At 36.3% G+C, this 13,684-nt stretch overlaps 1 protein-coding gene and 1 non-coding gene across 2 annotated transcripts in view; both read left to right on the forward strand.

Annotated features, from left to right (window-relative positions):
• The window catches only part of LOC109453332 (nuclear pore complex protein Nup153), a 215,911-nt gene that overhangs the window by 200,126 nt on the left and 2,101 nt on the right, over positions 1–13,684 (forward strand). The window contains exons 16-17 of the mRNA XM_074337062.1: positions 8,382–8,504; positions 11,014–11,619. Of these exons, the coding sequence (XP_074193163.1) occupies positions 8,382–8,504; positions 11,014–11,619 (729 nt within the window). The remainder of the gene's footprint in view (positions 1–8,381; positions 8,505–11,013; positions 11,620–13,684) is intronic.
• Positions 3,188–3,294, forward strand: LOC141572502 (U6 spliceosomal RNA). The gene has a single exon (XR_012497832.1). It is a non-coding gene; the product is annotated as a U6 spliceosomal RNA (small nuclear RNA).

Below are 13,684 nucleotides of genomic sequence, written 5' to 3' on the forward strand. Positions count from 1 at the left end.
TCTGTTTCCATGTGCTTGTTGGCCCTTTATGTATCTTCTTGGGAGAAATGTGTGTTCAAGTTTTTTGCCCCTTTTTAAATTAGTTTGTCTCTTTGCTGATGAGATGCAAGCAGTTTTGATAGTGTGGATACTATATCCTTATCAGACATATGACTTATAAGTAATTTCTCCAATGCAATGGATTGTTTTGATAATATATCTTCATACTTTCTTGATAATGTCCTTACATTCACAAAGTTTTTTATTTTTATTTTATTGAAGTTCAAATTTTGTTTTGCTTTTTCTTTTGGTGTCATATCTAAGAATTCATTGCCAAAATCCATCATAATGAAGATATGCCTACTAAGTTTTATTCTAAGAGTGTTACTGTTTAGTCCTTATATTTAGATCAGTTATCCATTTTCAGTTAATTTTTTTTCATGGTGTGAGGTGGAGGGGTAGGCAGGATTTTTTTGAAACTACTTTTTAATTGGCATCACTTAGGAAGAAAACTAGGTTATTTATATTTTATTATAGAAAATTTCAAACATTCTCAGAAGTCTCACGGTAGACTGAATCCCCATACTCTTTACTCGGCTTCAACATTTACCATTTTGTGACCAATCTTGTCCCTCCTTCTCTCCCTCCCTTTCTTCCTTCTTCCGTTTTCACATGTAGGGACACTCCTATGAGGTTATTTTGAAACAATCCCATGCATTTTTAATCTGTAAACAGACTTTCCCTTTAAAAATATAACCACCCAGCCATTATCATATTCAAAATATAGATTTCTTCTTTCAAGTAAAATAATATGTTGGTTTTGGAAAGTTTGGAAAACATAAAAAGTATAAGCAATAAAAAAAAAATCACCCATCATTAGCAGCCATCATTACATCTTACATGCAAACCTTTTTGCACATACATGCAAAAATCTTTTATATTTTATAACCTGCTTTTACCCATAACTGTGGTTCTTTTTTATTACTTCTTCCAGGTGTATAAAACACTATAGACTTTCACATACCTCAAAAAGTGATAACCCCAACTAGTCTACCACCATCTGATTTCATACATAGCTATGACAATACCATTGACTATATTCCCTATGCTGTACTTTACATCATGTGACTATACATACATATATATATATATATAAATGATAACAATACTATGTTCTGTTAGTTTCAGGGCTACAGCACAGTAGTTAGACATTTATGTAATTTAAGAAGTTTTCCCACCGATAAAGTCTAGGTCCCATCTGACATCAAAAATAGTTTTTGCAATATGGACTATATTCCCCACACTGTAATTCACATCCCCATGACTATTTTGTGACTACCCATTTGTACTTCCTAATCCCTTCACCTTTCTCACCTATCCTCCCTTCTAGCAATCGTCAGTTTATTCTCTGTATCTATGAGTCTGTTTCCGTTTTGTTTGTTTGTTTATTCTGTTCTTTAGATTCCACATATAAGCAAGATCAAATGGTATTTATCTTTCTCAGTCTGACTTATTTCACTTAGCATAGTATCCTCCAGAACCATCCTCATTGCTACAAATGGTAAGATTTCATTCTTTTTTTATGGAAGAGTAATACTTCATTGTGTAAATGTGCCACAGTTTCTTTATCCAATCGTGTTTTGATGGGCATTTCAGTTGTTTCTGTATTTTGGCTATTGTGAGTAATGCTGCAGTAAACATAGGGGGACATATATTTTTTCGAATTTGTGTTTCGGGTTTCTTTGAATAAATATCCAGAAGTAGAATTGCTGGGTCATAAGGTAGTTTTATTTTTAATTTTTTGAAGACCCTCCATACTGTTTTCCGTAATGGCTGAACAAAATTGCAATCCCACCCACAGTGCACGAGGGATCCCTTTACTCCACATCCTCTCGAACACTGTTGTTTGTTAATTTATTGATGATAGCTATTCTGGCAGGTTTAAGGTGATATCTCATTGTGGTTTCTATTTGCATTTCCGTGATGATTAGTGACATTGAGCATCTTTTCATGTGTCTATTGGCCATCTGTATGTCCTCTTTGGAGAAATATCTCTTCATATCTTTGGCCCATTTTTTAATTGGATTGTTTGATTTTTTGGTATTGAATTGTATGAGATTTTCATAAATTTTGAATATTACCCCTCATGAGACATATCATTTCATTGGCAAAATCATCTCCCATTCAATAGTATGGATATTTTTTCACTTGTACACATGTAAAGTGTATTTCTTTATCGTTTTTTTAATTAATTTCAGGTATAGAAAGTAATGTCACATTTATGAGAGAGAGAGAGAGACAAAGACATATAAAGATATATATGTATCTTTTTGTTTTGTTGATGGTTTCCTTTGCTGTGTAAAACTTTGAGTTTGATGTAGTCTCATTTGATTATTTTTTCTTTTGTTTCCCTTGCCCAAGGGGACATATCAGCAAAAATATTAGTATGGGTTATGTCTGCAAGTTTACTTCCTTATTTTCTTCTAGGAGTTTTATGGTTTCGGGTCTTATATTAAGTCTTCAATACATTTTGAGTTTATTCTTGTTATACAGTGTAAGATGATGATCCATTTTCATTTTTTTGTATGTATCTGTCCAGATTTCCCAGCGCCATTTATTGAATAGACTGTTTTTAGCCCAATGTAAATACTTGCTTCCTTTGTCATAGATTAAATGACCGTATAGGCATGGATTTATTTCTGGGTTCTCTATTCTGTTCAAATGATATATGTGTCTGTTTTTCTGCCAGAACCATGCTGTTTTTATTACTGTATAATTTTGTAGTATAATTTGATATTGGGTAGCATGCTACCTCCAGCCTTCTTCTTCTTTCTCAGGATTTCCATGGCTATTGGTGGTCTGTCATGGTTCCATATAAATTTTAGGATTGTTTGTTATAGTTGGGTGAAAAATGCAAAATTTTGATGTTTTGATAGGGATTTCATTGAATCTATAGATTGCTTTGGGTAGTATGGACATTTTAGCTATGTTATATCTTTCTATCCTTGAACGTGATGTATGTTTCCATTTATTTCTATCATCTTCTTTAATTTCTCTCTTAGATGTCTTATAATTTTCTGAGTACAGTCCTGTTACTTTCTTGATTAAATTCATTACTAAGTATATTTTTTATGCGATTGTAAATGAGAAGTTTTTTCTAAAATTCTCTTCCTCATTGTTTGTTATTGGTATATAAAAATGCAACCAAGTGCTCGCTTTGGCAGCATATATACTAAAATTGGAATGATACAGAGAAGATTATCATGGCCCCTGTGCAAGGATGACACGCAAAAATACAACCGATTTCTGAATATTAATTTTGTATCCTGATACTTTACTAAAGTCCTTAATCAGTTCTAACAGTTTTTTGGTGAAATCTTTGGGGTTCTCTCTGTATAGCATCATGTCATCTGTAAATAATGATAATTTTACTTCATCGTTTCCTGTTCAGATACCTTTTATTTGTTTTTTCTTGTCTGCTTGCTCTGGCTAGGACTTCCAGTACTATGTTGAATAAAAGTGGTGAAAGTGGACATCCTTGTTTAGTTCCTAATCTTAAGGAGAATGCCTTTACATTTTCCCTATTATGATATTAGCTGTGCGTTAGCCATATATGGCCTTTCTTATATTGAGATATGTTCCCTCTAGTCCAATTTTGCTGAGAGTTCTTATCATAAATGGATGTTGGATTTAGTCTCATGTTTTTCCTGCATTTATTGATATGACCATATGATTTTTATTTTTCATTCCGTATATGTGCTGCGTAATGTTAATTGATTTGAGGATACTGAACAAACCTCACATAGCAGGAATGAATCCCACTTGATCGTAGTTTATGATCTTTTAACGTATTGCTGAATTTGGTTTGCTAATATATTGTTGAGGATTTGGGCATCTATCTTCATTAGCAATATTGAGCTATAGTTTTGTTGTTGTTGTTTTGTTTTGTTTTTGTAATGCCTTTGTCTGGTTTTGGAATCAAGGTAATGGTGGCCTCTTAAAATGAGCTGGGGAGACTTTTCTTCTCTTGGATTTTTTTGGAAGAGTTTGAGGAGAATAGGTGTTAGTCCTTTTTGGAATATTTGGTAAAAATAGACCCATGAAGACATTTGGTCCAGGAATTTTGCTTGTTGGGGACTTGTTGATTATTGATATGATTTCATTGGTAGCAGTTGGTCTGTTCAGATTTGTTTTGTTTCTTAATTCAGCCTTGGAAGATTGTGGGCTTGTAGGAATTTATCCATTTCTTCTAGATTGTCTGTTATGTTGGCATATAGATGCTTGAAGCATTTTTCTCAACTTTTTATTTTTTGATTTTTTATTTTGTGGTTGTCACTTCTCCTCTTTCATTTCTGATTTTATATCTGGATCCTCTCCCTGTTTTTCTTGATGAGTCTGATTAAAGTTTTGTTCATTTTGCTTATCTCTCCAAAAATCTAACTCTTGGTTTCATTAATGTTTTGTTGTGTATTTTGGTCTCTGTTTCATTTATTTCTGTTCTGATCTTCATTATTTAGCTCCTTCTGCTCATTTTGGACTTTCTTTGCTCTTCCTTTTCTAGTTCCCTTAGGTGTAGAGTTAGACTGTTAATTGAGAGTTTTCTTATTTCTTGAGGCAGGCCTGCATTGCTATGAATTTTCATCTTAGGACTGCTTTCCCTGTGTCATTGTGCTTTGTTTTTGTTTGTCTCAAGGTATCTTTTCATTTTTTCCTTGATATCATTGTTGCCCCATTCATTGTTTAGTAGCATGTTACTTAGCCTCCATGTATTTGTGCGTTTTGTGTTTTTTTCTTGTAATTGATGTCTAGTTTCATACCATTGTGGTCAGGGAAGACACTTGATACGAGTTCTGTATTCTTAAATTTACTGAGAATTGTTTTGTTGCCTAACATGGACTATCTTGGTAAATGTTCCATGTGCACCTGAAAGGAATGTATATTCGGGTGCTTTGGGGTGAAATGCTCTAAAAATGTTAATTAAATCCATCCAATCTAGTGTATCATTGAAAGCCACTGTTTCCTTGTTGATTTTCTGTCTAGAAGGTCTGTTGATTGGTGTCAGTGGGTGTTAAAGTCTCCTACTCTGTTGGTGTTACTGTCAATCTCTGCCTTTATGTCATTCAATATTTATTTTATCTATTTTGGTGTTCCTATGTAGGGTGCATAAATATTTAATAGGGTGATATCTTCTTGATGGATTGCTCTTTTTATCATTATGTAATGTACTTCTTTGACTCTCATTATAGTCTTTGTTTTAAAGTCTATTTTGTTTTAAAGTGTGTATGTCTATAAATATCATTAACCCAACTTTTTTTCCATTTGCATTTGCATGAAATATCTTTTTGCATCCCTTTACTTGCCTTCTGTGAGTGTCTTTCAATCTGACATATGTCTCTTGTAGACAGCATATGTATGGACCCTGTTTTCTTATCCATTCACCTACCTTATATCTTTTGCTTGGAGCATTTAGTCTGTTTACATTCAACGTGATCATTGTTATTGCCATTTTATGATTCATATTTTTTATTGTTTGTTTCTTTCCTCCTTTCTTCTGCTTAAAGATGTCCTTTTAACACTTCTTTTAGACTGGCTTGGTCGTAATGAATGCCTTTAGCTATTCCTTTTCTGGGACGCTCTCTATCTCTCCTTCAATTTTAAATGATAGCCTTGCTGTGTAGACTAATTTTGGTATAGGCCCTTGCTTTCCATTACTTTGAATAATTACTTGCACTCTCTTCTGGCCTGCCAAGCTTCTCTTGAGAAATCAGCTGACAGCCTATGGAAGCTTTCTTGTAAGTAACTAGTTGTCTTTCTCTTGCTGCTTTTTGAATCTTCCTTTGTCTTTAACCTTTGCCTTTTTTATTATGATGTGTCTGGGTTTGGGGTTCCTCTTTTTTGCAGCTCTCTGTGCTTCCTGGTCTTGTATGTCTATTTCCTCCACCAGGTTAGGGAAGGTTTTAGTCATTATTTCTTCAAATACAGTCTCAATCCCTTGTTTCCATTTCCCCCCCCCCGATACTCCTATGATGTGAATGTTGTTCCACTTGATGTTGTCCCACAGGTCTCTTAAAATGTCTTTCTTTTATTGTTGTTCCCATTGGGTGTTTTCTACTTCCTCATCTTCTACTCATAAATCACTGATTTAATCCTCTGCTTCATCTGATCAGCTGTCGATTCCTGCTAATGTATTCTTCACTTCACTTATTGTATTTTTCATTTCTAAGTGGTTTTTTATGATTTCTATGGCCATCTTTACGCCTACTATATCTTTGTTGAAATTCTCACAACGTTCCTTAAGCATTCTTATACCCAGTGTTTTAAACTCTGCTCTGGTAGGTTGGTATCTTCCATTTCGTTTAGTTCTATTTCTGGAGGTTTCTCCTGTCTTTTATTTGAGACATATTTCTTTGTTTCCTCATTCTGGCTGCCTCTCTATGTTTGCTTCTGTGTATAAGGTAGAGCTCCTATGCCTCTCAGTCTTTGTTCAGTGGCCTTAAGTAACATGTGTCCTGTGTGTCCATGGCGCACTCTCCCTGATCACCTGTGCATGTGTTCCAAGAGTTTCCCTTAGGTGTGTTTTTTGGTTGTAGGTGATCCTTGATTGCTTGTGGCACTTCAGTGGTTGGGTTTGACCCCCAGGCTGACTGACTGTGAGGATCGGCTATGACCACAGTGAATGAGCTGCTGTGTGAGGGCTGACCGCTGAGAGGGGGGTTTGCCCCTATGGGCTCTGGTGCTGTTGAGACCCCCTTAGAGTGTGCCACTTTTGAGGCTAACCAGGTAGTACTCTGGTGTGGTCTGAAACTATGCTGTTGGTATGTTGTTATAGTGTCTCTTGACAAGGTTTCCTGTGTAGGCCAATTTCAGGCTTGCCTGTTACTGGCTTGCAATTACCTGGTAAGAGTTACAAAGTTTTATGTGGTTGGTTACTGCCTGTACTGGACTTGGAGGTGGGTGGACTTGGTCTCGCTGTGAACTGAGTCTGGCTGCCACCAGTAGTGAGCCTGGGACAGCTTAGCAAAATGCCCAGGGCCCCCTAGGTCTTTTGCCACCTGCTGGCTGCCCATAAGTCTCAGCCTTTGAGACAGCCTCCTTAGGTGAGGGGGACGGGCTGGTATACCCGGTGTTGAAAGTGCCTTCGATGATGCAACACTAGCTGGGTGGGGCTGGGATTCTACCAGATCAATGCTGTCTGAGATTTAGCCTTTTGAGGATGAGTTCATCATAGAAAAGATGGCACCCTTTTGTAGGCTACACATGAGGCAGACTCTACACAAAGATAATAACTGCCCTCCCACCAACCCTCACTCAGAAGCCACACAACATAGTCTTTTTTTGTATATGTCTGGCACCTCTTGACTTGCCACCCCTCCACCGGAGACCAGGTGAGTGTTTGCAAGTGAGTGAGTCAGTGCACTGATCCTTGAAGAGGGCATCTGGCATTCCATCTGGCTACCGTCTCACAGGCATGGGCCAACAGTGTCCTGGCTGGTTTCACTTCCAGATTTTGTGGGAACTCCTCTTCCTGGCACAAGACCCCGAGGGTGGGGGCTCCTTCCTCTTCTAGGGGAAAACTTCTCCAGTGAGGTATCTCTCCCAGTGTTCAACCAGTATTTTTGGGCTTGGGGTCAGCCCGTTTCAAGTCTCTGCCCTTTCTGCCAGTCTCAGTGTGGCCTCTTCTGTATATCCTTAGTTATAGGGGTTCTGGTCAGTAGTCTTCAGATGATTCTTGAAGTTAATTGTTCTATAATTTCTTTGTAATTTTGGTGTGATCCTGCCATGCAATAGGCATAACATTTACCTAATTCACCATCTTGCACCCTTCATAATATTGCTTTAAAGAATGATTTTTGTGTCTGCACGGCATTCCATCATGTCAGCGTTCTGTAAAGTATATAACCAGCCCCGTATTGAGCATTTATAATCCAAGTTGTCAATATAACTGAAGGGTATTTTCAGTCATAGGGTGAATTTCAAGAAATGAAGTAACTCACTCGAAAGTTTTTTAAGGTTTTTGATCAATATTGTAAATTTCTTTGTATTGATTGTATATTTCATGCAATGTATCATCAGTTTTATCTAGATGCCATACCCTCTTCAATCTTTCAGCTTGATTTTCTTGATTACCAATAAAATTATTTGTGTAATAGCTATAACTTTGATTTTTTGCCTCTTTGGAGGAGAGATCTACAGTGTGGGAAATAGTATTTTTACTTCCTTGTAATGGCAAGTTAACCCTGCACTTTCAAATTTGTTGACTATCTTTGAATTACAGTGACTTTTTCAATGATGGTTTAGAATTTCATCCAAATAATCTTTGAAAGTCTTTTTAATACACTTAACTTGAGTCCTGTACTTTTTTTCTTGGCATAATATTTTTTATAATGAAAAAAAAATCACAGCTCAAGATAATTCTTCAGTGAAGAGTTCAAGCTGTAAGAAGCAGTTAGATGAAGATTGTGAGAGGCCTTTGAGACGTGTAATCTTCAAAGAAGAAAGTGTCCTAGATGTTCTGAAAAACCCTGGTAAGATAATGGCTACCTTTAAGATACTTTGAAATCTTAAATATAAACTCATGATCTTATTTTAATCTCATTTTTGGTATACATTAGGCTTTTTAAAAATTATGGCTAATTATATAGGTGATTGACTTCTGAATGTGGATGTAGTCAGATGTAATCATTTTGAGGGAAATATCTTAAAACTGTTATTTAGAATTTAAAGACTTTGCACTGTAATGAAATCTCTGAGAGGCAAGTATAGAAGGAAAATATGAAACAAGTATCGAATGAGAAAATGAATTACCTATTAATAGAGACAATCTAATATACAATAAAAGTAAATAACCTGATGATATGCTTAGACATGTGTTTCCCATGAGAAAGACATGAACTGCCTTGTTCTACTCTAATTATTCTCCAGTTGTGGTGTGTGTGTGTGTGTGTGTGTGTGTATGTGTGTGTGTGTGTGTGTATCAAGACCAACAAAAATTTTCTAATTCCAAAATATATAATAGGTACAGTACTTACTTGAAACAAAATGTAAAATCTAGTAGGTAATCATTTGAAGTCAATGACTAGAAATCCTCAAATGGGAATAAGTTTTCAGTACGAAAATAACAGAGGATAGTCACAAGTTCAATTGTGATGTGTACAATAAGAATATACAAGTGTTTATAAGAGAATCTAGTAGCTCAGAAAGAGCTTAAACCTAGTAGATGTGTTCATCTATAATTGAATAGGAATTTCAAAGTAAGATTGGCTTCTACAACGACCTTAGAAGAGTTAGGTTTTGTTGGTCTAGCCATCTCATTTTATACATGAGTACACTGCCTGCAGGAGTCTCAGTGATTTAGATGATTTTATGTGGTTAAAGCAAAACTCCCAAAATCCTCTACTAGAATGAACCAAGTAGTAGGTAAGCATCAAATTCATATAATTTACCTCATATAAGTCATACTTTGCATTCATAATGTCCATTCTTTTTCCATTTCAACTTTCTTAAATATGAAAAATTGGAGTCGTATGTTCTTCTGAGGAAAAATCTGAAAAACTGGAAAGAATAGTAATCTGTAATACCTTGACATGGTAACTGTTAACAATTTGTCAAACTTAGTTACTCAAATTACACGTTTACAAAATAAAACATTGTTGACCACTGGGAGTAACTGAGGTATGTGGAATTGTTTTGCCATTGGTCTAAGCTGAATTATTTCTTGGTAGCGCTAGAAACTCTCTAACAGGAGCCTTTGAGTTCCTGCTCCCCTTCATATGTCATTAGTTTGGCTCATACAAACTCTTTTTTAAAAAAAAATCTCTTAACAACCTTCTATATCTTCTTGCCCTCCAATTTTCTTTTCCTGTGGTGCTAAAGGCTGGAGAAATGAGTCTCTGAGTTTGTTGGTATGAGTAAAAGAAAAGTTAATTAGTTCAAAGTTAAGAACTTTGAAACGTCATTCCCACAAATAAAGTGTAATTTCAGTGAATCAATTGAATGATAGCAGTTTTTGGTAGCACAGAAACGTTTTTCCTCCTGTGATTTCATGGTTCTACATGAATACCTTAGTTGTCTAAATACACCTTCGGTGGTTACAACATGTGTAACCATGTGAAAGGCTCTGAGATTATTCTTGTAGAGTCACTTGAGGCAATTCTGTTGGAATCACTGTTTGGTCACGGTGTGTACGCATGGATTTGAGTAGCATGAGCTTGTGCTCATTAGGATTGACCAGGTCTTAATAATTTTCATATTGCTGGGACTTACCAGGTGGTTTGATACATGGCTCTTTGGAATTGGTTATCATATTTGTCACTGAACTGTTACTATTGTAAAGGTCTATAGAGTTTAATAGAATTAAAAATAATTCTTTCTACTCTGTTGTATTTTTAAGGGACATCTGTACCTTGACCATATCTACACAACTCAGCTGGTTTGATCAAAAGTAGAGGATACCACAATAGTGGATTATAACTGGATAAAATTCAAAGATAAGAGATACTAAAGTTATTTTATATAGCCAAGGGCATGAAAGGAGAGACAGATGAGGGAGGAAAGCTATGAATATACTGTATGTAGATCAGACAACAGGAAGGCAAAACATAGTGCAGCAAAAATAGATGACTGTACCATAGGTCAGTACATTACTACCAATTAAAGCCTAAAGTTAGATATTGGTTGAATTATAATAAGTAGAAACTTTGAGAGGAAGAAGGTGATAGCCTCTGAATAAAACATCTTTTCTATTAGGTTGGTGCAAAATTAATTGCAGTTTTTGCAATTATTTTTAACCTTTTAAACTGCAATTACTTTTGCACTAATCTAAGAGATTTTAACTAGGTCTAAGTGTCACTCATTAATTATATGATGACTAAATAGTGCTCAGTGAAAATCACTTTTTAAGTAGTCCATCTTGGATTGTTATAACTGAGCAATAAGGTCGATATATTTTCTCTCAGTAATAACATTTCAGTTAATGTTTTGATCAGAAAGCGTTCCCTACCTTATTCTTTTCACTCCTCTTTCCCCCCACGGTAGGTTTCACATCACCGAAGACAGATTCTCTTGCGGCTCAGCCTACCACCACAGACGCTGTTGTATACACAAGACCAGCAATAAGTAGCTTTCCTTCTGGTGGAATGAGGCTTTCAGAAAGTTTAAAAGCTAGATCATCGGGGCAGTGTGATACTTGTCTACTCCTGAACAAAGTTACAGACAACAAGTGCGTTGCCCATTGTGCAACAAAATTGCTACCAAGCGATACTGCTAAACACACTGGAATTAAGAAATCAAGTAAAAGTGGCAGACCACCTCTTTCTGCATCAGGGTCAGGTTTTGGAGACAAAATTAAACCAGCGGCAGGAACTTGGGATTGTGATACCTGTTTAGTGAAAAATAAAGCAGAAGCAAGAAGATGTATAGCTTGTGAAACACTGAAACCCGGAATTTGTTTTAAGCGAAGCCTTACATTGCCAGTGGCTTCAGAAAGTTCTGAAATTGTGGCTGCTTCATCTTCAGGCTGCACTGTAACCACTGGTGCCTTAAGAAAGAAATTCAAAAGGTCTGTGGGGTCTTGGCAATGTCCACGATGCTGTGTGTATAATAATGCTGAAGACAAGAAATGTGTGTCCTGTGAAAAACCAGGTACATTTATGGCTGTTTGGAAGGATTTTGCTCATTATTCAGTAGAACATTTTACTTTATTTTCTGTCTAACCACTAAGAACACCTAAATATTTTAAATGTTTTGGGATGAGCATTTCCTCATACATCTTAAGTTTTCTATCTTGAGGTTAAAATGATTTGCTTGGGGCCAGGATAGGCTGTGTATTAATCAGCGCAGTATATACTGTAACTTCCTGTTTCTAGGCCTTTTTATCAGAAACTTCTTACTCTTTGTGATCATTTTCAAAGTTGACTAATATACATGCTGAAAGGTCTTAGAAGGGAACAATCTTTGGCAAACCTTTATACAGAATAAAACAGTACTTTCTTTTTCTCTAAGTACAATTGAGGTGGCAGGTGGTTACTTCCAGGTGATTACTTCATGAAGAGGTAGAGAGTATTGCTTTATGCAAAGGCTGTGGCTGCATATTATGTTGATACCTGTACCTGTATGCTATCTGCCAGAGAGATTGCCATGATAGTCAGCTACTAAATCATCAATGAAAAAGGCAAACTTAGCCTCAAAAAAAAAAAGTTAGGTTTGAGTTTCTCCTGTTTCTCTGGTCAAATTTTAGAGTTACTAAAGATTCACCTCTGGAAATGGCTCTGTGCTGTTTTTGTAATACTGTTATATAATTATTTGGTACAGATATATGGTGACATGGATGCTAAAAAAACATGATATGAGCATCCTGGGACCTATATGTATAGTTATGTGTCTGCAATGACAAGCTCTCGAGTTATTAGCCTAGACCCCTGTCTAAATAAATGGGCCGAGGCATATTTCTAATTCCTATAGAACATCTCCATGAGAATGAGATTTCAGAATCTTCATTCTGAATTATCTTTCTCTTCCCACCTGACACTCTTCCACCCATAAAAAATAATAATAAGGAAGCCCTGATGCATTCTGGAAAGTGAAATTAATGCTGAGTTGAAGGGAGAATAAAACTTTGAGTCAGGCAGTGAATTGTTAGAGAAAAGTAAAGGAAGCTCGTGCCTGTATTAATAAACTTTGAATTCATCCTGTGAAAGATGAGCCATCTTTTTAAGTATAGAAGTGATATGGTCAATCTTGTATTTTGATAAATCAGTTGGTAGCTTTATAAAAGATAGATTTGGAGGTGACAAAATTTGGAGACCAGTGGACAGATTAGGAAGTTGTGTGGATGATACAGGCAAAGATAATGGTGATGTGCACTAAGGAAATCACATAAGGGTGGGGATGTAGAATGAGGTGTAGTTGAAGACATGTTGATTCAAGCTGCTGACATTGACTTTCAGATACATGTGAGGCCTTTGGATATACTGATAATGGACCCTCTGGGCTAGAGGTACAGATTTGTGAGTCATTAGCCCACACTTTTCGAATACGTCATGGTAATAAAAGTGACTGGAAGTGAGAGAGCAGAGTGAATAGAGAAGACAGGCTAAACTGAGATCTGCTAACTTAAGTGAGAGGCAGCAATAAAACTTTACAACAGTTAATTTTCTCAAGGAATAACCATAGAGGAATCATGGTACTGGTTGCTTCTTGGAAGGATGGATTTAAGGGACCACATAGAGGTCTCAATAAGAAGGCTCTTGTTAAAGAAATAAGGGGAGTTTGAACTAGAATAGCAGCAGACAGCTAGTCAGGAAAAGAGAATGAAGAAGGTTTGAGAAATATATCAGGGAAAATGAGCCATCTAGCCGAGATAATCAGGTGAATAGTGGAAAGAGACCATGGGGATGAAGCTCAGAAGTGTGGATTGCAGGTACAAGTCAGGAAACTGTTTTGTTGGTGATTAAAACCATCTGAGTGGATGATAGCTGATGAGATGGGTAGTGGACTAAGGATGGAACCTCAGGGAGCAATTTTATTGGCGAGATGGAAGAGAACGTACCAACAAAACCGAGAACTCAGGTAATGGGAAGAAGTGACAACAGCTAGAGATAATTTATATAAGTGGGGGTTCCAAAATGAATGACTCCCGTATAGTGACCTGAGAGTGAGCCAGCGTGCTCTGTTTTCTGTCAATCATGCCATGTGACCCACCCTGTAA

Source organism: Rhinolophus sinicus, linkage group LG06 (genome assembly GCF_036562045.2).
Source record: "Rhinolophus sinicus isolate RSC01 linkage group LG06, ASM3656204v1, whole genome shotgun sequence".
NCBI lineage: Eukaryota > Metazoa > Chordata > Mammalia > Chiroptera > Rhinolophidae > Rhinolophus > Rhinolophus sinicus.